This window comes from Corvus hawaiiensis, chromosome 2 (genome assembly GCF_020740725.1).
Source record: "Corvus hawaiiensis isolate bCorHaw1 chromosome 2, bCorHaw1.pri.cur, whole genome shotgun sequence".
Classification (NCBI taxonomy): domain Eukaryota; kingdom Metazoa; phylum Chordata; class Aves; order Passeriformes; family Corvidae; genus Corvus; species Corvus hawaiiensis.
Window position 1 is genome coordinate 6,619,713 of NC_063214.1, and position 27,323 is coordinate 6,647,035.

Genomic DNA, 27,323 nt, shown 5'->3' on the forward strand with positions numbered 1-27,323 from the left:
TAATCTAGTGGATATGCTCAAATGAGTAATGGAAAAGGTATCACAAGATTTATCAGTGTTTCCTGCTGAAAACCTGGTGCAATGTTAGAAGTCATCTAAGGGAATGATTGCTTCATTAATTTGAAAGTTATAGTTTCTCTGTATCAAGAAACTGGATTTTTAGCTTTGTCAGCTAATCATCAACTTGGAAGTCTGAACTCTGGGGGAACCTCTTGTTTATATAAAGTCTCAGTCTGAGGAGTCATATTGGGATGAGCTGGTTTGGGAGCATTCCATCTATCAAAAACATCAATATCCACAGTCTCTAGCCTTTCACAAAAGGCTTGGATAGATGGATTTTATTTTATAAGACAAGAACTCTCCATGATTTTCTAGTTTTGCAAAACCTGAGTAACCTTCACAGAGTGCTTTTGTCCCCAGAAGAATTATAAAGAATATCTAAAGTACCTTTCACAAAGTTCTCTTATTTTTTCAGAAAGAAGCTTTGAACATCTGAATTGACAATTATTATATTTGCCTCTACTTTTCTCTTTTAAGCATCTCAGCAGACATAATGTAGCCTAAAAATATTTATAATATCCTATACCAATGCTTTTTAAATGGTTAAAAACTAAATTTCCAAAAAATGTTGAAAAAATGAGGTGGTAACTAAATATAGACTTCAAGCTCTTATATCAAAAATTTGACAAGAATTTACAGCTATAAAGACAACAGGAACAACAAGATGCATTAAGGACAGCTGCCGTGTATTATGTCTTTGAAAAAGGTGCTTAAATAATAAAGAGGTGAAAAGAATCTCACATGGAGTTAGTATTCACCATTTACAGGGGAAAAAAAGAATACGAAAAAATAGAAAAAAATAAAAAGGTATCAGAAAAGGAAAGCAAACAACCAAACCAAACAAGCAAAAAACCCAAACACCCTTCATTCCTTACCTTTGTCCTAGACAGATAAAGCATTTTCTTTGTTCATCACAACTATACTTAGGTTCCAGACCTCCCTGCCTGTATCTTGCTTTGGATAAATCAGGCAGTCCTCTCACCCTCGCTGGATTACAGGTGCTAACCAGGCTGATATGATAGACTAAATTTGCAGCTGAAAGTCCTTATCCCTCAGCAGACTGTGACAGCAACTGATTAAAGTGAATCAAGAGTCTTTTCAAAGCAAAGATACTTATTCTTCTATCCAAAGATATAGTGTATATCTTGTTACAGGGTAAGAGAGTAATTTTTCATATTCATATTTCCCCCTATCTACACTCTAACATTTCATTGCAACTGCTATTAAAGTTCCTTTCAGGTTAAAAAACTTTGCCTGTGAGAAGTTGACTGTTCTGTTTCTGCCATAATTATCTTTTTCTTTTTTTGTATTTCCTCTTATCAGGCTGATAATCCATTTCCTTTTATCCTTTAGCACCTTTAAAATCTAGGACACCCTTTGACCTAAGGCTTTCAACCTTTACCTCAACTGTGCGATGCTGCTGCTCTCTGTCTGGAGAGATTTTCCCAATTGATCCCAAGGCCACTATAACTGCAAATTCTTTGAAACTGCTTACCTCTAGTTTTTCCCTTTGTGAGTATCATGTACCCCCTCCCCCCCAAAAAAAACCCCATTTCCTTTGTTAGTCATTTTCAAGAAGGCAAGGCAATATCAGACTAATATTCTGAAAAGTGCCTAATCCATACATATATATGTATATATATATATATATTTGTGAAGCTTCTTACCTAATTCCAGTATTATTCACAATCTTCTCAGAGAAGTATAAAAACCCTGCTGTGAATAACATTTTGGAGAATGGCTTTCTCATAGTCATGAGACAGATCAACAAGAGAACTTATGTGAAATCAGAAGACAACTTATCGGTGAATTGCATCAGAAATATCCCTTGTATTCTGCTACTGTAAGCAGCAGGGAGGCTAGAAATGGACAAAAAGATTGTCTGAAAAAAAAAAACCAAACAAAGGAAACCAAACAAAAGTTTGTGAGGAAGATGCCATAGGGAGTAGTTGCCATTCTGTAACCTGTCCTCCCAGTATCCCATTTCACACAAATCTCTCCCACATTCTTCATATGCTACACCTGCTTTCAAACTTCTGGTGCCTCATTTCATCCCCCCTCCATTTTCTTTTGCTTTCTCTGAATCTGACCAACTTCCCAAACAACAGACTGGGAATTTCTACTCCTTTATTACTTCTTGAGACATTTCTGCACCAGGCAGGCAACTATATCCATGAAAGGCAAAACTTTCTGAACTTGAATTAATTTAAGCCTCCCATCAGTTATGAATCTAGAAGCAAAAAATAGAGGATGGAGAAAGAGGTTGCCATAAATCCAAATTTTCAAGGCCAGGCCTCCACTTGGGAGCAAATAGGACGGAAGATAAAGAAGACAGGTAAACCTCTTTTAAATACACCATCAGGTCAGGGAATAGGCACTGACTTAATTTTTTTTTTTTGCAATAAAGCTGGAAAAGACCTGGATATTTTAATGCATTTTTAGTAGTTCAAATCAAAATGCCAAGTATTTTAGAACACTTTGAGTAGCCAGTTAATAACCACACTTTTTTATATGTATTTTAAAGTCTGAGGCTCAAAACGTCTTAAGTTCAGAGGAAACACTGTAACCTCTACAGTTTACGAACAGCTTTAATAAGAAGCCTGCTTTAAAACCTTGTCTTTAAAAAACAATGGTATGTATGGCTACACTGTTCATTTTATGTTGCCAGTTTATAAATAATTTATATTTCTTTTAAATTTTAACCAGGAAAAAAGAAAAGTCCTCTACAGAAGTACAACATGTCTTTCAAAAAAATTCCTGAGGCTAAAAAGGCAGAAGGAGAGGTGCAAGCCAGCACAGCAGCAGGAAAGACCAAAAAAAAAAAAAAAAAAAGCAAAAAACCAACCAAACAAAAAAACCCAAACCACATTAAACAACCTTATGTCATAAATCCTGCCTCACTTGCTGGGCAGCAAAGGCCTTGCGGGAGTGATGGCCACTGTGAGCTAACAGGCAATGGCTCAAGGACAAAGCAGCAGGTAACACTTCACAGGAAACATCTGCAGGTTGGGCTGCACGCAGCCACAGATTAGATAAGGTGTTTTCCAATTCCCATAAAGTAGCAAAGACGCTGCTTTTGTATCAGAATTCTTGTACTGAAGGCCTGATATGGCCAGATTGCACAATGCTGCACCTGTTCAGGTGGGTGCACAATGTACTATCTGCTGTGCAGCCATTCAGCAGCTCTCACAGGCAATGGATAAGATACACCTAATGACACATCAGTAATTAAGGACAAGTGACAGCCTTGGTTTTAGGAGCTTGTGCAAGAAAGCAAGGGGACAGAGACCTCTAGAAGGTGCATCTCTCTTACTGCTGCAGTAGGGGAAGGCGGGCTCCATGAAGCTGCCCCCTAATCTGGAGAATGAAAATCCAGCAGAGCCCAGACCCACACTGACGGCCAGGCAGTCTCACACAGGGAAAGAAGGGAGGTCCACTCACAGAAAAACAGTGATGCCCTGAAAGCTTCGTTAAAATTCTGGAGCTGAAAGTACTTTGGATCAGCACTGGAGCACGTCGGTAATACACGCCCTTCCCCTGTTCTGCCTGGGATTGGTGCCATATATTGATGTGCAAATTACAAAGACAAATCCTTTTCCTTTCAGTCTCATAAGCTAAGACCTACACTCTCAGATAAGAGTAGGGAAGGGAAGAGAGGAGAAACTATATACAGATAAGTGAATATAAAGAATAATTGTCACACCTTCCTTAAATATTTTATCGCTGTTCCTAAAGGCTTTTTCTTTCCTGTCAGAGTACAGCTGAAATGATAAATGGCATGTAACAATTTTATTCACATGAAAAATTGTTGATTAAATATTGAAATCTTAATGGCCTGGTTTCACTATAATTCTAGCTCTATATGTTTCTAATTATGTAGTCAGCATTCAAACAGCTAAATCTTTGGGCTTGTCATGCTGCTGTTTACACCTTGTTGATTCCTTCTTAACCTTTAACAGCTATTGAGAAATTAGTAGATTATTCTTTTTCATCAGTTGTAAGTAAAGCATGACTATAAGAACAAAGGGTGATGGAAACCGCCGTGGATTAAATGGACAATATCTGAGAAAAAATGTATTTCAAAGACATGCAAATGGCAGCAGTATTAGAATAATATGGTGCTCAAGTGGATGCATCAGAATGGCTGCTGAAAATTACCAGGATTAACCAGGAACTATGTTCTTAATGTTAATGAAGTACTGCTGGGGATAGGAAAGCTGCAGCAAAGCATAATGATGGGATGTGCACACCTTAGTTACTATGCATGTGTCATAGAACAGAGGAAAATAACATCTTCTCATCTGGCACATCCTCAGACCTGTTTATAACACCGTGTCCCTTCACACCAGTTTGCAAGCATCCTGCATCCCCAGCCAGGGGAGCAGGCACAGGGGAAAATACTGATGCATCGGAAATAACAGAGAAAAAACAGCAGAAGGAGCTTCAGCACCATTTAACTAATGTTAAATGCTTTACATTTTCCTATTACAGGATTGAGAAAGGTACATTTTCTTAAACTAGCCTGGTTTACATAGGTTATGCTGAAGTGCCACATAGAGATAATGGTGAGGACTGCAATAAACAAGAAGCAGGCAGTAACTGCTGCCACACCGCGTCTTCAGTTCCTTTTTCTCTTTTTCCTTAACCAGCATTATGTCTGTTGGTCATATCCTCAATGCCAGTTGAGGTCTGAAGGGTATATCATGGAATTAATGAGCAAATATTATTAGGAGATTTTTTTCCCCTTTGACAAGTCCTTATTTTCAACTGCTTAGATATTTCAGGCTGCCACACTGACAGATGTTCACATGCCTAATTTGCACTGTTTTGAATTTTGCCTTCGCTGTGTCCCAACATTCACAAGAAACTTTGTCTCTGTTATTACAATAAGCCAAGAAATCCCATCTAAGGAACGCCAGCTGCGTTTTCTGAGTTAAGGTCAAATGCTTGCTGGCATGAGAATCAAAGAGGAAAATGAAGAGTGGCTGATTCATTTCTGCTTTTTCCATTAAGTAAACAGTTGAAAATCTCATCCACAGTTATTTGCTTGTCCAAAATACTACTTGTTTGAAATCATTTGCTGTCAAGGAGAAGCCTCATTAAACTAAAATTCCTTCCTGCACTTGAGGTGCAGTGGCAACACCCAGAGAGCTGATGAAAGCACCAGTGCTGCATCTTGGATGACAAGCAAGGACTTCAGTACCAACCCTCATTAACCAAGGTATGCAGTTCTGGACTTTCGATGCATGTAAGAACATTGTGAAGTTTGGAAGATGAAGCAAAATATCTTTTTTTTTCACCAGGTAAGAAACCATTAATAACTAGCCATAGCAATGACATTTCTAAGATCTTCTGTTGATCTAAGGTCTAAGATCTTCTTAGCAAGTAAATATTTGTTGCTATATACAACAGTTTACAGGACCACCAAAGGAATGAAAATACACCATAAAATTTTTGTACCTCAGTTATTTTTTTTCACCAGTGTCAAAAAAAGCTGATGTTGAAGCACACTGTATTAAATCACAATGAATAATAAAATTTTTTATGCTTTCAAGATAATATATCCTAATAATAATAATACACTAGGAACTTATGATTATTTGTATTTCAGAGCTAAGTTCTATGCCACGGTTTGTGTCAATTTCTTTTGCATCTAATAATAACTTATGAAATGTTAGTACAATAAAGGGAAAAAGAGACAAACATTATTTACTTAAGAGAAGTTTGCTTTACTTTTCCCAAATGTGTTATTATCTCCAGACAGAGTGGAGTGCTTTAGTTCACACAAACTTCTCTCACACAGAAAATTATTCATTAGTACCTTCACAGTAGTAATTTTAGCACTGTAAAGGAGATATCCTCAAGCTCTCCATGGGATCTAGCTCCATTAGCATCTAGACCCAGCAAGCCACAACAGCCTTTGTTCAGTTCTTAGAAGCACAGGAACAGCTGTACTGAGTCAGACAAAAAGTTCAGCTAGCCCAGTCCCTTATCTCCAACACCAGGGATAAGCAGATATCTAGGGACCAGGCCAAGCACAGATCTCAGGCATTTCTAATACCAAGCACAGTTTAAAAACACTCTGTAAACCTTAAGGACTTGCCTTTTCATGAACTTAGGCAGTTTTCCCTTGAATTACTGAATTTTCACCATCTGTCATATCCATCGACAACAAATTCCCAAAGTTTACCAGTCATTTTATGAAAAATCACGTCCTTGCTTTGCAAAAACTGGTTCTTACTCGTTTAACTTACTCTTAAACACTTCTATTTGTAGAGAGAATGAACCAGCAGTCCTTAGCAACTACCTCTGTACCATTTACAATTTTGGAAATATCTGTAATGTTTCCCTTCTATACCAAATAGGCCACCACAAGGTGTGTTCGCTGTGCCCTTCAAGGATTGTTTACAAAATGTTTATAAAATAGGCTTTTCCCTCTGCGAAAGGAATTCCAACCCCATGAAACTTTGTCTTTATTCAGACGTCTGCTAATTCTAGTCTTTTTTATAAATTTTAGTATTTAAGAAGCTCAGATGTCAGTTCTACAGACATCCATATTCTGGGATGTCTCCTGAAGCTCTGTTGTCCTGAGCTAGCCAGGTGGTTTTAAGCATTAAGTTTCCTGTCACAGCTCATAATCCATCAATCTCATCCTTGAATTCCCTTCGAATGCCAGGGAAAACCTTCTGGTCCTGCTGACTTTCTACCGCTCATTTTTCCTGTTTGTTCCACAACCACGTCCGCAGTCCATTTAAATCTTCGTGGTGAACACCTCAGAAAAGAATCAGTCTGTAATGCACCCAGTTTCCTCTGTCACAGAAAATACGGATGTAGCAAATTAATCTGGCTTCCCTTTAAACCTTGATTCTCAGTTGATCTTAAAAAATGTACTGACAAACTTTGAATTATTTAATAAAAAACCCCCTTTTATTTTCAAGTTTCTTTTCTAGTTATTCCTTACATACTTTTTTTTCTCCCTGCTTTTTTGGTGGTTTGGCTTACTGAATTTTTATATTTAATCTGCCAAGATCTAAGAATCTTCTCTTTCCTTTGGAAAACAACTTCAGCTTTTCGAATTATAGCTTCGCCCTCTTCATTACTTTGATTTCTCTTCTGTTTAGCCTCACCAACTACTTCTTCTCAAGGGATTCTGCTAGGTGATATGTATTGACCCTGTGGTTCTAAACTATTTTTTTATTTTTCTAACATAGTCCTCAGGCTGCCTGGAAAGATTTAATTCTCTTAGTTGCCCCTTATAGCTCCTTTTTAACAAGATTCTTCATTTTTATGTAGCTCCTCTTTTTGATGTTGATTACCATATAATTGCCCAGACTTTGTTTTTTGCCTCTAGGTGTAAATGTCAAGCAAATACTTTTTAAAGAATGAGCTGAATGAAGATGGTGCTGAGAGCTCCTTCAGTCTGTGACTCCCTTTGGAGCATTCTAGAAATTGTGTGTACGAGGTAAAAAGGTAGGCTGGGGATATTTGAGAGCAATAGAAAGTAAAAACAAAACAAAAAACAAACAAAACCCCAACAAACATACAAAACCAACTAAAAATCATAATCAAAAAGCAACAGTAAGTAGAAACACTGATCTGTCTCCCACTTACCTCCCTCCCACCATCCCTCAGAGACACCCATACCCCCTCCTGCTGCTGGGATAACACAGTCCATCTCACCAGTGCTACTTAACCCTTGGTAAATCTTCACAATTTCATCTTAAAAGTGACCAATCCAATGTTCCTAAGCAAGAATAAACTAAAACAATGGGAAGAGGTGATCCAGGTGCAGGAGCAGGGGCTGCCCTGCAGCCCCTGGAGGAGCACACTCTGGAGGAGTGTTCTCCTGTGCAAGACTACAAATCACAGTCTCAGTATTTCCTCAGCTCTTAAATAATGGCAGTTTTGAAAGTGGTTTACTGTCATGCTTTAAATAGTATGGATGTGGAAATTTCATTTTTAACCAGCCAAGCTCAGGTCTGAGAAATCTCCAAGATCTTCCTTGCAACAGAAAGTCAAAAACTACCTCAACCAAACAATTAAAAATTTGTTACACTAATAATAAATTAACACAATCTATTATTTCTCTTACCTATTTGCTGTCATGCCTGACATATCCTATTTATCTTATAATCTCTGTTTTTTCTGAGGTTATGCTCACCAAAGTGTTAAGCTCCTCTAGAAGGATGGTGTATTACCCTGCTAGCTTACATCACACACAGGTTCTCAGGGTACTCTGCTGCTGTAAATGTGGGGTAGAAATGCAGATATTCAATGGGCTGGTGCTCCCCATGACATTGGGGGTTCCACATAGCATCTGCTGGGCATATTCCAGAATTGTGAAACATAGTAAGTATAACGAGCATGATTTGCGCTGAAGAAGTTCTACTAATGAGTATTTTTGTGTTCTACTGCTAGTGGTTAATTCAAAAACTCTATAATTTTATGTGTAACTGCAGCTAAACACTTGTGTACAGAAAGTGAAATATCTAAAGGCCGAACACCATATCCTCTCCCAAAACTTCTTTCTCATGTTTTAACTTGTAGTCTAGCACTCAGTAAGAATTATCTGCTCTGTATTTCAATTTTATCTATTATTCTATTTCACGGGCCTTTTTTATTTTAGAATGTGTTTCCACCTGAGAGCAAGAAAAAGAATTATTTCAAAAGCCATACACATGCAAAATGGATTTAACGAGCACTAAAAATGCTGTGCACAGTTGTTTTTCATACTGTAGTTTATGCACTTTTATGGGTAAACACTGCAAAAAAAGGGATGCTTAAAAAAGAGGAAAAGCAATTATTGAATTGAACCTATTAGGCAATGTGATCATTTTACAGAACACTAAAAGGGACGTTCTGAAGCACTGCAGGAGGCTTTATTGTAAAGTGTAATTTTCAGACAGCCACTAATGCTCCCACCTGCTTCTTTCTGTGTCACACATTTTATAACACCAATTTCCCCGCACTCTGCAAAATACTGGGGGGGGGGGGGGGGGCGGAAATTACAAAAAAGTGTAGAACGTCCCAGCTGTGAAAAAAAGATACAAGCTCCCAGAAGGACAGGATGTTTAATAAAAACTGAAATTTAAGCCACTGAATATACATGCTCTATCTCAGCAAAAATGTTACCTGCTTTGTAATATGTTATCTACTACATCATGGCATAATTCTACAGTGGAGGTGTAATGTCAATGAAATATTGGTGTAGAAAGTCTCAAGCTGATAATTTGCACAATCCTTTAAAATAATTGGCTTTTTCCTGCAAAGACAAACTACCTCTCTGGAAAGTTTCACCAGGCAGAATTTTTCCTAGAATTCATATGACATTCTTCATAAGATTTTAGAACATTTTACTGAAAATGAGCACTCATTAAATATAAAGGATAATAGATGCATACAAAACCAAGGCAGGAGATATTATTAGCATGAACTCCTTCAAAATCATAATAATTTAAAAATTGGTCAACATTTCTCTGAGGTTGGCAATAATCACAGGATACAGAGTGATTAACATCGGCTGACATGGGATATATTCCATCAGAGTAAATTAACAGGAGGCTGGGTTTGAGTTAATAATCACCTACTCAAAGAGAATAAGTTCCTTTTGGAGAAATGGAAGCTCACACTTCTCCAAACAGAAAAAGGCATACAGAGAGCCTAAATGGGATAAAGACACAGAGATGAAAAAGCACTGTTTAAAAAAAAAAAAAGACTAAGTAGGAACATTTCAAGAACCTATAACAAGGGTGAAGAGACAGACAGGACAGAGATACCTGCTGTATTTGCAGAAGACAGGCTCTATCTAACTGCTAAACACACCAAATTCAAAGAAAGACAACTTGGAATGGACAGAGAGCAAGACAAAAGACAGGAATAGGAGAGCCTGAGCTATCCTGAGAGCTGTTCCCAGTGACAAGGCATGCAGGGCTGAGAACTGTGAGGAGGGTTTCTTACCTTTCTCCAACTCTGTATCCACAGATACAATACCCTGTCCTGTACATGTAGGAATTTATTCAAGCATATATTTACAGAACCTTGCCCAAAGCTGTGTGTGACGTGTGTCCCTGGAAACTTCACTGTAAACTCAGAGTGTTCAGAAGGCATAAATCAGATAAAGATATTTCAGTCAATGCTAGATCTGGGATCAAGGCAAAGAACACCAGGGAGGCTCCTGGTTTCTTAAATGCACAGCAGTTTTGTTCAAAATCATCCACTTTCTGCTAAGACAAAGATCTAAACATAGAGCAGTGGAACTCCTGTAACTAGCTTCGCTTTTTTTTTTCACTTGATTTCTTGATTTCAGTTGTAGGTGGTCCTTTCCAGAGGAACCAGGAAAAAAGACTCTTACAATTCAGGATTTCTTATGCACAAATGTGTATGAAGCTTAAGGGAGAAATACTTTGATACCACATTCATGTTTTGCAAGAGTAATATTTCATCGTGGATACGGAGAAATTTATCCAATTTAACAAATCATTAATATTTATTGATACTGCCTGAGCATCCAGTTCGGGCTGTGGATTCATTCTGCATGGTGATTTATAAACACAGAAACATGGATGCTTTTCCAGATTGATTATGATAATTCATATAGGCAGAATTGATACCAGCATTCCTTTCTAGGCTGCTAGGTATTCATGGCACAAGTCCAGAGAGCAGTGAATAAAACCTATGTAGAAAATGAGATAATTTCATACAGAACCTCCATCTCACCTGCCAGAGAAGCTGGGAAGCGCATCATGTCAAAGCAGGACAGAAAAAATTGTCCATGGACAAAAGGCTGGCCATTAGACTAATGGTTCAGAGTCTAAACCTGCCATTAGGATGCCGTTTCAAAGCAATACTGGCAAACTGCTTACGCCAAAACGTTAGCGGCTGAATGTCAAGTGGGTTTCTGCAATTTTCTGCCCTAGATTCTGATTTCACTCTCGAGCACAGGTTTGTAGGCATGCTAAGAACTCACTGCTATGATTTAAACCACGGATGAGCTTTCTCCTGACTGGGATGCTGTGTCACTCCAAATACTCTTGGGAAAATAGGGACTGTGATCAATGTTAGATACATCACCTATTTGTCAATTTTGAACTCAGAAATTTTTCCTGCTTCACTTCCCAGCTGTAAGTTCGAGGCAACTGAATAATCTAATAATTCAAAGGTGTGCTAAAAATAAACATTTAAATATTTGCTAAGTTCTCAGACACTATGGGAAAAAAAGCCCCATATGAACAGTCCAAAGGAACTCCTTTAATTCTCTCTTCTGAGGGCAGGCATCAAATAAGACATACAGATCATTCGTAGCTACCATTCATAATTACTATTCCACTGTAGGAGTCAAGAATCCTCTTCAAAGGTTATATCCTGCCACAGTTTTTAGGAAGAAAATCATTATGATGTTTCTCATCACACAAACAAAATCAGGAAATCGAAATGTGTCCCTTCTAGTATTTCTCAAAATGCCTTCCTCAGGTTCAGATGTCTTTTGACTTTAATTCAAAGTCTGAACTCAGGTGAGTATTCAGAGGAAGGAGGAGATCCTGCTCTTTTCTTTACAATACCTTTCATCCTTACACCTGTGACAAAATGATTCATGAGATAATTGTTTCTGGAAGTTTTTCAGCTACCAAACATGAAAACTCTGCAGAATTGGCAGGATCTGCAGATGAAGAAGACAGTGTGTGTTGTCTACTTTGACTCTAGCAAGTCTTTGGTGATTGTCTCCAATGACCTTCATTGCACCCAGGCTGAGATGTCACTGTTATCTGGATGTGTGTACCACTCAGTGGGTGAAAAAGCAGCCAGACCATTGATGGAGCTGAAGGAACACTCTACCCAGGGGTTGGTTAAAAGCAGATTTCGTCAGGAGTCTGTCCTGGGTCCTGTTTAACTCTTTCATGCCAAAGACCTGGCAAAGGTGATGGAATGTGTTCCTTAAGCTGCTGTACTGATACATCTGTCAATGGGTCAACAGGTCTCTCATGGGAGGCAGGGAACTTCAGCAAGGATGTAAAATCCAACACCTAAGCTGAGAAGCATTGTGGCTGGGAGTTGTGGCTAACAGCAGGTTTAACTAGAGACAGTTTGAGGCCAGGCTCTGCTGCTTTCCAATGACTGGATACGAGTTCACTCCCTTCACTGTTTTTTCTCTGTCTCACCTAGAGCCCTGTCAGGTCCTTCTCAAATGAATCAGCCACTGTCTGGGTTCCCTGACAGACTAGTGGTGAGTGTTTCTCTGTTACCATTAGTATTTGTTTCCACCAGCCTTTGCAAAATGTTTGTCTCACTCAAGGGAGTCTTCTTTAAATAGATGCTACAAAAGACAAGACATTCTGTGGAGATACCATACACATCGTTTACAATGACTTTATAGCCTAAGCCTAGTTCTTTGGTGTGCACTCATTATTAAAAGCAAACACCTTTTCTTACATTAAAATGTGTTTTTGTCCATACTTTATACTACTCTGTATATATTAGTGTTTGTTATTGATTGTGCTTTTCTCTATAACTTTCATGAGCTCACGAATAATGTGATACTAGGTGAGTTTTCTGAAATAAAAATCTTCCCTATTATCCCAAACAAGGCCAAATATTCACTTTACATTAGTCAACCAACTGTGCTATGATTCCCCTGAGCTGCATGGAATGGAAAGGCATTTCTCTAAAGCACACAGGAGACAGCTAACTCTCTCTTTGTTTCCTGTGCCCTAATTATTCCATTACATTTTGACGTCTTTTCTCCTGAAATGACACTGACTTAAAAAACTCACATATTTCATGCATGCTTTGATGAGATTACTGACTAAGGATATTAAATATTGAACCTTTCTTTCATTATGGGTCAGTTTTTGAATTTACTTTTGGGGCACTAGACTATAGAGTTAAGACACAACAGTGTATAGAAGTTACAGCTTGCAATAAGAAAACACTGGCTTTTAAAAATTTTTGTAAGCACAGATGACTGTAAATTATCATTTTGTTCTTTACTTTTTAGATTTGTCACAGCTATCTCATATTTATTTTAAAATACTCAAAATACTGTCAGGCAGTATGACTTCAGAATAGTCTAGACATTGCATAAAAAGGATGCCTATGATTTCTGAAGTTTAAGTACATTTCCTTCTTTGGAAAATAAACAAAGTTTAGGTAAAACTATATTACTCTAAAAGAATAAATAAATTAAGAAGATTCACCAATACCTTACAGACATATTAGGCAAGCTCATTGATTAAAATGTTACAGACTGACAACTGTCCAGGGATCCAGCCAAAAACACTGGAAGACAAAATAGTGCTAAGGATTGAAAACACAAGAGATTCAATTTGGTCTGAAACTACACAACAGTACCTCCAAAAAATTAATGCTGTTGAATAGTGACATCAAGTACAGACTGTCTTGACCTAAGCTATGCAGAGAAATGGCTAAATACATTTTTACCTGCACTTGGGAGAAAAAAAACCCAAACCACAACAACCCTGGACATCAATATTATCAAAATGGTCAATAGGGTGAAGAAACCAGTGACTGAGTCCTGTAAAAGGAAAGACTAAGCTAACACAAACACACCTATTCAAATTTTTCCAAAAGACAATTCTTAAATTTGTTCCACCAGCTGGGCATTCATCAGCAGGACAAAATCCTCACAAATGCTATATCTCAAGTTTCCTTAAAATATTACAGATAATAGGGTATACTCCTATAGTGTGGCATATTTATCTGTGGTCAACTGATGAATACATTACCTTTTTTCCTTCACATAAAATGTTAATTAAAAATGTCACAGATTTATTCATACAATAGTCCAAACACCAGCCTTCTGCTCTTTCTTAGAGCTGGTGCCCAAAGTGCTACACAGTTGGATCAGAACATCATCAAATCCCCATGGCCCACCTCTGCAAAACCATCACATAACAGGCAGGAAGCCTGGCCTGCTCTTTTTATTGGTATCATCACATTTCCACTGCAGCAACATAGTGCTTACCCAAAAGAAGGTCATTTTTAGCTGCTGCATCTGAGTAACAGAACTAAGCACAGGGTCTGACAGGAGTCAGAGCTGTCCTCATCCTCCCAGTGATGAGCAGAGAGGTAAAACAGCACAGTTACAGAATTAGTGCAGTCTGTCTTACACCCTCTTATGCTGCCTCACTGAATCACATTTCCATCTTCCTCTCCACCCCCTCTCCCATGCCCCCAACTTCTCTTCTTCCCCTTAGCCCACCCTCAGCACCCCTGTTGCAACACTGGGATCTCTGTACCAAGACCACAAATGTGGGGTGACATCCATAGCACCTGGAAACCTCAGAGGCTGGGATAATCCCAGCCCATCTCACACACTGTGACAACTGACGCTGCTCACATCCAAGGGTCTGAGGACATTTTTTCTCCTGTCCAAAGTCATGGCTAATGACTGGCCAAGTGAAATCTTATACCCTAAATTGTGAAACCTCAGCAGGACCCAGATGTAACACCTAGTACAGCTGTTCTTTGTCCCTCTTCTATATCTCTGGAGGATGCTGGTTCAGCAGGAGATGCAGAGTGCGGTTGATTTCCTAGAGATGTTGGTCTGAGCAAGTCTTCCCTCCCATTTCCTGCTGCAGGGCTGTAAGTTAGGAAGGGCTTTTCCTCAGGACTGTGTAGTAGATTGGAAACACAGTATCTGGGTAACTGCGAGGCACACAGTTTGAGGGACAGAATCCCTTCCAGGAAGGGCTTGGTGATGAGCTGTAAGATGATGTAAGTACATTCTAGCTTTAGCCTCATCCTGCTTTTCCCTTTTGGGAAAGAATTACTCAGCAGCAGATATCAGTATCATCAATGTCACCACAGCCACCGCCTGGCTTCACTCTTTCTCAGTTTTCATCTCAAATGTCATTTTGAAGCTTGTGAAAATTGCTCTGGGATGCACGAGAAATGCACCTCTAAGTACGAGTTCATTTACTGGTGTGACTCAGGAGAGGCTGTTGTATCTGTGACATAAAGTATATAGAAATTAACCCATAGTGTGCAAACAGCTGTGAAGGACCATGGCTGGCTCTGAGCTCTCCACAAAGCCCCCAGTTCATCACTTGCCTTGTGACACTGATATATCTGGGCTCTGTGGACCTTTCCAATTCCTCTCTCTCTCCAAGCCATGGGTACTCACAAATCAGGTTGGGAGCATGGCATTTCCTGTTTCTCCTGCTAAGCCACTGCAAACTGCTCCCAGGAGGATGCCTATTTATTACTGGCCCTGTGACATGAAAGACTGACCTAATGAAGCAATACAGAGCAGCTGATGTTGGCAGTTCCTGTGGCCTGGACAATTAGAAGTGCATTTATTGGCAAAATATTTGTGCCCCAAAGGCTACCACATACAGGTCTCCTGTCTTGCTAATTTTGTGATGTGAAGGTTTTTTTTTTTGGCCGCCCTTTCAAAACCCCATGCAAGGCTTGCACTTGCATCCTTTAAGGATAGAAAAGTGTTTTATTTAAAATAAATAAAAAAATAAATCAGTAAACACCTTAATTAAAGCTCTGTTTTAATTATTAACTAGTGCCTCCTAATGGTATAAAGTATGTCTATAATATTATGTGTACCAAATAGAAAATATTGTGCATGTCAAGGCACCTCACTTTTACTCCTCTGATTCTTTCCCTTATCCTGCTGGTGAGTGAGGAGCTAGAATGCCTCAAGTCTGTAAGCCAAAGAGAGCACTTCACATGTAGCTGTCACCTGTTAAGTCATGAGGAAAACACTGAGACAGGGAAAATGCTGAGTATCACTCAGCCAATGGTGCACTCAGGGCAATCAGTACTGACCTCTTTCCTAAAATTAAGCACTTGGACATCTTTGGCAGAATTTGAAAATAACGGGGAAACAGATTCTAGATCCTCATACCCAGGGGAATGCTCAAGGGATATGAGGTAAAAGAATAATTCCTTCTCCTTCAGGTACATTATAAAAGCAAGAGATGGCTCACAATGGATTTTTGTGTTACCTACTGAAGTATTTTTCTCAGAAACACAAACACATCAGAAGTACACAGGTATACAGAAGACCAATTACATTGAGCATCAGGTCAGACTAATTAGTTGGATTTCCAGTGTTTTTGTCTCAAGCAGAGCAGAAGCATGATCTACGTGCTCACTTGCTCAGCCCAGCCAAGATCTGGATGGAGGAGTTGCTTTAAAATGATGCAGGCACATACTATAAAAAAGAAAAGTACCTACAGAATTTAAATTGTGCCACACATAACACAGAAGAGTTTTTCAAAATAGAAATTTTGAACTTAAATGCCTTATTTGACCTAAATCTGACTTCAGGCTCCTAAATAAAGCAATTCCACAAAGTCACTAAAGTTACACCAGAGAAAAATTCATCCAAAAGTGACATGATTCTTGTCATGCAATTTGCACCTTTTCTAGATCCAAAATATTATTCCATTACCATTTTCAAGACCATCCTAAATCTTTGTATCATCACTACACTATAGATTGATCTTTTGAGCAGAAGGTCAATATTTAAGAAACTTGATTCATAGTAACTTAATATTAGCAATTATTTATATATGTGAGTAAATATGTAACAAGTCTTCTGGGAAGATCCTGTTTTCAAGAATGAAGTCTGTTTAAGTAGCAGATTCTGTGCAAGAGTTAAGCTCGGCAGATCTGTCTTTAGAGATATTTACAGCAAAGATAATTCCCAAGGAAAACAATTTATATTATTAAAGCAGGCTACACCTTTCCAAATCCTGGTAGAAACAGGCTGCCAACTTGCACATGTAATTAAACTTCAAATTCCCCTGTAAACGGCAGCCAAGGTTCAATGTATTTTTTCTGAGGCTGGTTGAGGTAGGAAAATTTTCGGGAGATGTTTTCTATCATCACTTTAATGATGTAAACAGAGACTGATTAAACCTGCACACCTTTCAGGTTGATATAGCTGACTGTGGAAAAAAAAAAAAAAAAAAGACTCTCACAGCTGGAATTCTTCCTGAAAACTAAAATAGATGACAATGTAAAAGACCAATCTTCTAAAGACACTTAATGAAGACAGGCTTCAAGGGGTATTCTATACCAAAGAGTACTTTACACCCCAGGAGGAGACAAAACCAGCAGATTTCTGCAGCTGAGGATTGCAGTCACAGCAGAATAAGTAAAATAACAAAAAACATATTACTTGTTAAATCACTTACACTGGTTTTCCTTTGGATTCACAAGTCAAAATTATAGATTGTCCTTCTTCAGGCCATGAATTGGAAGAAATGATTTTAACTAAAGGTGTATCTAGGAAGAAAAAAATAGACAACTTGTTGATATACACAAAAAAGATTTATTATCTAAGAATACATTCTTCTCTATTTACAACAGACTAAACCATAGATGTAATTTACACTTGGAGACCGTTTCATACAGAGCCTTGTGCAATTTCCATTGTCTTCAGGAAGGCAATAAAAATGACCAATGTAACTAAACCAGTAACTTTTTATATCCCTAGGAAACACAGATAGAAAGCATGTGTATACTCAGAGGAAACAACTTTTTTATTTCTGTATTTGATACAAATACTCCATGTGACTATCTGAAAGTCTGATATCTAGCAACAAAATAAAAAAAACCCAAAAACATCAAGGATGAATAAAAACTACTCCATGCAATTGTTTGCCTATTTTTAGGTTGATCTGATGGAATGCTGCTATTAGAGGAATGAATGCAATAGTGTACATTTGAATAAGAACCCTTTTGTTGTTGCAGAAGCTTGAAACTCATAATAAGAAAGCTACAATAGGTTTCAGATAAAATACCTTGTTACCGACATTTTACAGGATATTATTTCTGAAATGCAATAAAGCTGCCCCTAAAACAGAACAATCTTAAACAGAATTTGCAAAGAGAATGTTTCAAATATCTGCAGAAAGCACTACAGAAGAGTCTGCAATCTGTCCAGTGTGATGAGATTAGTTTTACAGCTTTAATTGCAAAAAGATACACAATATAGCTACTGTGAATTCATGCAGAATAGATAATTTGAAGTAGATCTTTAACTTTTAAAAAATTTTGCCAGCTGGCGATATACTCTCATAGTCAACACACGACTTAGAGGGGCACCTTTATAAGGAAAAAAAAAAAGATGAAAAAGAAAGGAATGTAACACATTCCTTTTCCTTAGGAAAAGGAAGAAAAAAAAGTTCATTGTCATAGTGAAAAAAAAGATCAGATTAAAAAGAAAAATTTCTATTTTCTCCACAGTTTCTTTCTCTATAGTTTCCTAATACAAACCACTTTAACCTGCAAATCTAGGGTACCTAAGTTTTGTCTCATTCAACTTGCAGTTGCTGTTTTCCTAAATGGTGACACCACAGATGTTCTGTTATTAAGCAAATGTGGAAAAGCATGACAGTATGACCCCATAAAATCAAACAGAAAAGAAAAAAAGATATGCTGTAACAATATAGTTTCTCATGGAGATGCCAATAATCCTGGTGAACACTAAACGACATCTGAACAATTAAAATGATGGAAATATTTTTCTAACTTTTGATTTTTATTTTTACAGTGTAACAGCATGGCACAAGACAGAAGAGGGGCAGGCTTAGTGCAGACTCACTGTAATTCCACTGGAAGTATTTTCAGCCTCATTCAGCTTTCCACAACAGCTGCACTAACCTTACACCAGTAGCAAATCTGCTCCACAAGTTCATATTTTTCAGGACCCTGCAAACCATTATGCAGGTGACTAATCCTTTGGAGGCCAGGCTGGCATTTGCTTCATTTTTAGCACATGCTTAAGGCACTGACCTCAAGTGCCTTAATAAATCAGGGCATCAAGTGCTTCTGTGATTTCAGTGGTGCTGTTGAAGATGAATAAATTACTCTCTTGACTATACATTGAACCAGAGGAGCAAATTAGTATCAGATAGGAATACATGAAGAATTTAACTGAGGGAGGGAGACAACTAATGCAATGAGATCAAGAGGTTTCCAGAGAAATATGAAAAAGAGCAAAACTTTGATGGAAGTAATCCTGACAGCCACAAGTGAAGGAAGAAATTAAAGGCCCATCTAGCTATTATTCCTGGCTTAAATATTTCAAAAAAATTATCAGCATTTTATGCAATATTGTAAATGACCCACATAAAATTGAAGACAGGATTCCAGACAATTATGCTTTCACTTGCATGGATCAATGCAGTGCTCTTTTCCCCAACTTGAGGCTCCCATTTGTACTTTAATACACCAGACAGCTCTCTGTTCTCCATGCACTTCTAAACAGAGCTTACTAACACAGAATAAGAAAGGTCTTATATTTATGTTTCACTCTCTAAGGCGCAACAAAGTAGTGTAGGAAATATATTCCCTAGTGGTTTTCCCTGCTAGTTGACTTAAACAGTAACTACTTGTTTCTCTAAAGCAGGAAACACAGGGTTTAATTCAATATATAATTTTTAGGGAAGTTAACAATGGAAAATTTTTGCATTTTATTAATGGCTCTTTTGCAAAAACTAGATATTCTATTTTGAGTGCTTTATTCTTAGTATTACTGTTTCCATTTTTTTTTTTTTTAAGGCCACGCTTAATTTCTCTCCAGAATTAAAGTGTACACTTAAAAAGGGAAAACTTTTAAGATAAACCTGCCCCCTATTTTCACATTCACATCAATACTTTAAATGAGAAGAAATCTTCAGAATAATTGAATTGAATCAGAACTAACCTAAGTATCTTATTTTAACAAAGATTATAAAACCCTGCTGACAGATACTTTTCCAGAACACAAAATGCTATTACAAAATACTACCTCCTGCTACGACAATTCATTTAAGAAGAATTTGAAGAGTATAAATGTACTCTATCAATACTTTGAGCTCTGACCTGTCACACTTAAAAGTATTAATCATAACAACTGGAACAGCACCTGATCTCCAGCAAACACCAACACTACGAAGCAGCCTAAAGAAAGAAAATCCAGAATTGTAATGCAGTAAGAGGTTGATTTCTTTTCAGTTATGCTCATCAGCTTGTTATAAGTAATGTAGATGTGTTCAAAAAACCCTCTCCTTTTACAACCAAAACAAACAAAAGCAGTAGAGTCAAGGGTTTTAATGTGGGTCAGATCTTCTCCTCCTCTAAAGTCAGTAGAAATATACCAACTTGTAACAGTTGAACTTACCAGAACTTCAATAATTTGCATTTTTTTTTTTAGTGTTTGGCCCAGAAAGTTCATGACAATAAAATACCATGGATCAATATTCAAAGCAGAATTCATGTGAACAAGGGAGTGGCAACTATGGCTTCTTTACAATACCTACAAATATGTCCTTATCCTGAGTTCTAAGAATATTACGGAGGAGATAAGTATTCCAAAAATAATAAACTTAGGAAAAGTCCAATTCTATAAAAAACCCCAGTGGTTTATGAGAGTGTAAGCACCACAGCAAGTCTTCTCAGTAAAACACTTTGCTTTCAGCACCCAGTGACTTTTTAAGTTACATCCATTTCCAACAGTGAGAGCTTCTACGACCCTCCAGTCTTTAGCTTGAGTAATGAGGTACTTATGAGTTGCAATTGATTGCTACCACCAATCTGAACTGAGATTCAAACATGTCTTTACACATCTTCTACCCTCTACAAGCATAGAATTTGCTCCTTTGTTTCTGGACATACCAGCTTCAGGTAAGAATTATGGCATGGGGCTTTTTTCATATAACCCTTCGTGATTCAGAGGACCAAAGGCAAAAGTTCCACTGAGTGATTCTGCTTCATCCATCTTTCCAGGATTTGGGTTCATCTCATCTCACAAGAGCAGGAAACCCATTTCAAAGCTTTGGGAAGATTTATTGCTTTTTGGTCAGGCTACGTCATCTTCAGCAACACACAAAATCAGTAAACATATGGGGAAAATTGATACCAGCTTACACTGGTAAAAAATGTTACCTGATGCACGAAGAAATTAAACACTTCAGTGCTTGACTTCTGCTGTTCTTTTAGCAGAAACTAATGGCAACATTCATACCCTGCAGAACTGCATTACTGATTGATTTAATCTCTTTGCAGCTATTTTCAAAATAAAGGTGGTTCTTATCAGTCACTAGACCTTTGCTCTTAATCAGATCTTCTATGCTTAAAGGTTTGTGTGTTTGCTTTCAGAATGCACTTGTTGTTTTTATATCGCTTGAAGTCAAATAGACTTCAGTATGTATTTACATTATTTTATCACCAAGCCTTTATAAGGTTACATGCAGGATTAAATTCCTTCACATAAATTTACTCCTATAAAGCAATCCCATGAAAGCTGCTGGAAGACTCCCCCATGAAAAGTTATGTCATACTTCATGTGCAAACCCTCAACAAACACAGTGTAAAAATGGAAAACTGAATTCATAAAAGTTTACAAATTTGCTAAGATCGTGAAAGAGGCCAACAACAGAATCAGACAATTAATCTCTACTAGTTTCTTCTTAGTGCCAAGATAGTAAAAGCATAATTTAGCCTATTTTTCACATGTATCTTCAGAAGTCCTTGGTCCCATCAATCCTTAGCGTGCAAAACCTTTCATGGAACTCACAGCTGCTGGTTGAGTCACGAAATCAAAGTGTAACCCTTTGCATCCTAGGGCATTAATCAGCAACAGGTGTGTAGAAATAAGCACACGAAAAATCATTTTGTGAGACAAAGGGGTAGCATTATGATGATGTCATCACTGGAACATGCTATTTTATCAAGTAAACCTTCCCTAATGTAATCATCTTCAGCCAATAATTACAATCCTAGAAACAGAAAATAAGACCACCTTTCTTCTTCGGCAGATGTCAGGGTGGGTGGAGTACATATATTTCATTGACACTTTAAGAAACAATGATTGGAAGCAGTAGACTATTCAGGAGTAGGAATATTCATGATTTCATAGTCATTAGAACTCAAAGAGTGCTGAAAATGCACCTATGCAAAGAACCATGCAGCAGACTTTTCTCCAGGTAATTTTGAGATATGTGTTAGTTTAGCTGCAGTATAAACTTCTTGCAACTAGATTTCTCTACACATTTTGTTAAAAGGTAAATCTCTCTGTTGCTCAAAGCCTTCATTGGCCTTCCAGTGAAAGGAGGATTAACAGAAAAAGTCTGAGTGGTTCTCCTCTGCAGAAATCTACATAGGAATATTGTATCAGATGTACAGATCCAAGTCAGGGCTCCTAACTTGCAAGTTTTCTGCTGAATTACAGATTTTAAAAAAATAAATAAATGCTATAACTTACTACGAAATTTAAACTTAGCACCCCAAATATCTTCCAGTGTGGCTGAAGATTCAGAAAGCAGAACAGAACAAGGTCACTCCTTTTTTTCACTTACAGAGATAGTGTCACTAATCCCCAAAGATGGGTCCTGTACTTCAACATTCTACATTTTAGAGGCCTGCTCTACCTCCAAGTCTTAGGAAGCCACTTCTACACTCCCTCACTTAGATGTAGTTTTATCTTTGTGAGAAGTGGTAGTCAATCCATCAGGATTAGTTATTAGACCCCATGCAGTGATTGATGAGAAAAAGAGGTTACTTATTCCACTGAGTACTGAGGTATTCACACCATGTTCAGCAGATCTAGCAAAATACTTATTTGACAGTAATTCAGAGACTTGAACATTCAATCCTTTGGAGTTCATGGATTAAGGGTCTGGTGTGGTTCAGAGTGCAAGAACCTCCCCTGCAATACCAGAGGTCAGCCACGAATGCTAAGGCCTCCCTTCCAGCCAGATTTTGAGCTAAAATTTCACTTTGAATTTGAAAAGGCTTTTTTTCTTACCTATTTCCTAGTTTGGATAAACCAGGATATTCTGACATGCTAAAAAAACCCCCAGGTATTAGAAAATTCTTAGCCCAATACACATCACGAGTTAGAATTCCTCAAGCAATTCGGTACTCTGTAAATTGTTTCTATTTACATTCAGTGCCAACATAACATGAAGTATACCTTTCATCTTACATTTAGGAAAGTTTTCTAGAGCCAGATTAGGATATTCACAAAAATAAAAACTCAAAAAGTTTAATAATCCCCACCCATTTCCTAGGAATGTGTCAATACTTAGCATCAAATGGTTTTGGTACATCCATACTTGGGCCTTACATGCAAAAATTTTTCTTAAATATTTTTTAAAGGGCTTTTTGAGCTTGTGGCCTAGAGTAGCCCTCTTACTTGTCAAAGATGGCAATCTCTTTTAATGTTTAATTTCTTTTTTTAAAATAAAATCAATAAATGTAAATACAATGCCATAAGCAGATCTTAGATATTTTACTAATACCAACACAAATTTAATAAAGCCTTGTCCAAACTGGTAACAAATATATAATCAGCTAGGGCAGTTGTGTTTCCACAGTATTATTTCATATAAAGTGCAGTGTCCCTTGAAGTCTTTGGGTTTTTGAACTTGTTTATTGCATGAAGTCTGTAATTCCTACTTCCCAAAGTAAAATGGCATCACAGAAGACATGGGTTCTACCACATTTCAATTAAAATCTCCTGTAGTATTATCTATTTAGGTTTTGCATGCTATACAGTAATTTTGCCAAATGTTTGGATCTTCTCTTTGTACATGGCTAGCATGATTTTGTCATGATCAAAGCAGTCCAATAATTAATATTTTAAAATAAAGGTTTTTTACTGTTTGAGCAATAATCAGTTCATAAAGTAGTATTAGTCTCAACTTTTACTTTTGGGTAGGTTGGTTCACATAATTTTAAGGAAATGGGTAATAGTATCAAGAAGAATTCACATTTCTCTTGACTTCCTCTGTTTTTCTTTCACCAAAGAAAGCATTTTTTTCTGGTCTGTAGAATATTAAAAGACCTGGCACAGAAAAAAATGTCGCAGTTGGTGACAGTAACATATAATGTTCAATATATACGAGGTGCATAGAGAAAGATTAATCTCTTGAATTATTTTAGTTTGTGAGTCTTCAGGGATCAAAAAGAAAAATCCATTGGTCAGGTTCTTTCCTGCATGCATGGCACACATCAGTGTGCTATATGTTGTCCAAATCTCTTTTTCTTAAAACACGAGGGATTCTGGACTTCTTTCCTTTCTTTTTTTTTTTTTTTTTAATGCCCTACTTAGTCTTGCAAGTTCAAACTAGTAAAAAGAGCTAAATATCATGAGAATGGTAGAAAAAAAGGAGGCACAGCTGGTCAAACAAATGGTCATCAGCATGTCATGAACAAAAATGTACATCTCTACACAGTATCGTTACAACAAATACGTTAAACCTCCAAAACAAGGCCCTCCTAACAGATTAGTTTCCATGCAGCCAAATTGTCAGGTGCCTATCTCAAAACCAGGGCAAACACAATCCTGTCCCTAATTGTGTCATAAATAATTGAAAGCAGCTCATTAACATCGTTTGACCCGAGGCCTCCGCTGGAACACTTTGATTCTGATGCATGTTTTCTTTGAAGGTGATTCTCTCTCTGTAGTTTATGTAATGAACACCTCTCCAGCTGCACCAAGAAGCTGAGTTTGTTGTAATGAAACCTGTGATCCTTGCTGGACTTGCTGTTTGAGTGCAAATTATGTTAATAGCAAAAGGAAAGGCACGGGAAAGATCCAGGGAGGGGCAAACACTTCACTAGCTGGGTTTGTCAGAGGAAGCAAGTGCTCACAGTACATCAGGATGTGCTACAAGTGTGACTTAAAATCCTCCTTTTAAAAGCACTGATACTACCTCCTTATTTAATCTTTGAGGATGATGAGTAGATGGTTTTAATTACCTTTTGTCACTAGAAGTTTTCTCCTATACTCAATGACTTAAAAAGCCTTAAAAGTACTGCTAGTAAGAAAAAACTTTGTTTAACAACCTAGCTGGGTACGGGATCCAACAGCGTGGAATATGATAAAGGATCCATTCAGGAAGAGAGCTGTGCTTGTGTGACAGAGCAGTTCTTCCCACAGTGATCAGTGAGCATCCCATGGACGCCAGGTTTTACCTTCCTGGACCCCAAGCAACACAGGGAACGTGTCTTATTAATTACTTGCCAGTTTAGAACACACTCAGCTGAGCTCCGGGCAGCCCAGATAAAATACACAGACCTTTTCTATGGTGTAACATCCATGTCATGGCTGCCAGATCATCTGGCAAGGAAAAAGATAACCCCCACCTTCCTCCCATTACCCACTGACTGTTTCCAGACTACTCCAAGTTCTGAATTAATCACTTAATCTTTTGTAGCAGCACCTTCTGCTTGGATCTATAATACTCAGATTTACTCTGCCATTTTAAATTAATATATTTACCTTGTTTTGTATTTTTTTTTTTTTTTGAACAGAAACCACCGTTTCCTCTTTGTACCAGTGCAAATTGCTATAACTGGTTCATTACGACACATTTTTCTTCTTACAGGTTTAGCTAAATTATGAGCTACCAACAGCATGTCTTTACTTCATGGTTTTATTTTATGACCACAAACCTTCTGAATATTGAAAAGCTTCCATAAATTTCTCAGATATTTTATTGTGGCAGTGAACAACAACAGTTCTGGTGCTATCATTTTAAAAAATGTTATAAAAATCTAACAGTCTGATAATAAAAGATTATTGCTACCTGGTAATAAATGGCTGCCAGATGATAAGATTTTAAAAGTTTTTCCTGAGAGACTAATTCATTTATTTTCTACCCATTTTTGTCTGATTTTTCAAAATGCATGTTTGTGAAATCTATTTATGTCACAGCCTTCTACATTTTTCATCGCGCTTTTTCTCTCTCTTATTTCCTTGGAATCTTTCCATCATTTCCAGATGCATAGATAAAATAAGCAGATACCTCTGAAAATGATGATGTATCTACTTTCTAGATTAATTAGCACTGGAGTAAGCATAGGACAGTTTCAGGAACTTTTTTTTTCCCTTTGGAAACATGAGATCATAATTTTCATACATGGATAGCAATTACAAAGCTCATTGAAAATTCTGTATTCCTACATAATTTTATTTCTGTTTCTAAAAAATGTAAGCAAATAAGCTTAGGAAAAAAGGGACGTTAAAAGTAAATTCCAAGGACAAACCACTCCAGTATGCACAAAAATAAACATCAAGTTGGATACCCCAAATGAGATGGGAAAGAAGAGAGAGGAGCATTTTAATCAGCTCTGTGCAAGTGCTCACCGTTTTTAATAGCTTTTACACTTACCAGCTGTGCATCCTACAGCTGTGAATCAGCATTCCCCCAAATTTGGCTTATTTCGTAAATGGCAAGCAGCATGGCTTCTGTCTGTGCACTATTGGCTTGAATAAGCACTTAGGAACAAGTCTGCCTTGGTAACTTCACCCAAGTAGCCTGGGAGATACAGTAAGTTTGATGCTCTGCTTCAGAATAGAATGAATAACTCATTGCTTAAATGGATGAGAGAAAAAAAATCAATATTATGTATCTGAAAATTTATTTAATTAGTAATATTTGTGTCTGAGTCAATCTAGTTCAAGTGATTGTGCCACGGCAATGATGTTTCATTTCAATAAAAGTATTCAACAACACTGTGAAATTAAGCTTTATGATAGTACTGAAATTTAGCTTTATGATAGTACTTAAATACTTAGGTTTGATAGAAGTGAATACTTGGTACCATATTCACATGGATATTCTAATGTCTTCTTTTTACACTCCTTTAAAACTGCTTTACAGTCAAGCAGGACCAGGAACAGCATATGGTCCCTTTGTTATCTGAGATTCTTTGATGACTGTTGTGTCATCAATCTAAATCTCATCTGGTTTAATTTTTTTTAAAACTATGTTTGTTGTAGGAAAGAGTAGTAACAGCTTGTAACAGGAGAGTGTAAAAGCACTCTCCTGGACGGAAAACAAGAAGCTGGATGCCAGTGTGGGGGAAAAGAAAGACTGACAAGTCAAATATTCCCTCCTGACACTCATAGTAGGTGAGTGCCTGAATTTGAGCACCAACCTCGCAGGAAACCATTTAGGTTACTAATTCTGTGAACATTGATTATGTGGTACTTTGTTAAAGATATTCATTGTACTTGTTTCAGCACCTCACCTGCTGGTCATGCCAGGCTCCTCCACCACTATTACTACAACAAAATAAAGTAAAATGTTGTAGTACACAACATGGAGCTTTGGGTTTTGGGAAGGTGAAAGAGAAGCTGCAGGTACAACACCAAAGCTCCACAGCTCCCCCCTGCTCCATTTCAAATGCTTACAACCTTCCTTTGTCACATAATGTGTTCATTTATCATTCTTACCTACTTTGTGCTTGGCCTTAAAACAGGCAGAGATAAACGTGCACACATCAGTAGC

At 37.5% G+C, this 27,323-nt stretch overlaps 1 protein-coding gene across 3 annotated transcripts in view; it reads right to left on the reverse strand.

Annotated features, from left to right (window-relative positions):
• The window catches only part of CADM2 (cell adhesion molecule 2), a 589,355-nt gene that overhangs the window by 73,520 nt on the left and 488,512 nt on the right, over positions 1 to 27,323 (reverse strand). For all 3 annotated transcript variants that reach the window (XM_048292379.1, XM_048292361.1, XM_048292370.1), the window contains one exon: positions 17,232 to 17,322. In XM_048292379.1, the coding sequence (XP_048148336.1) occupies positions 17,232 to 17,322 (91 nt within the window). The remainder of the gene's footprint in view (positions 1 to 17,231; positions 17,323 to 27,323) is intronic.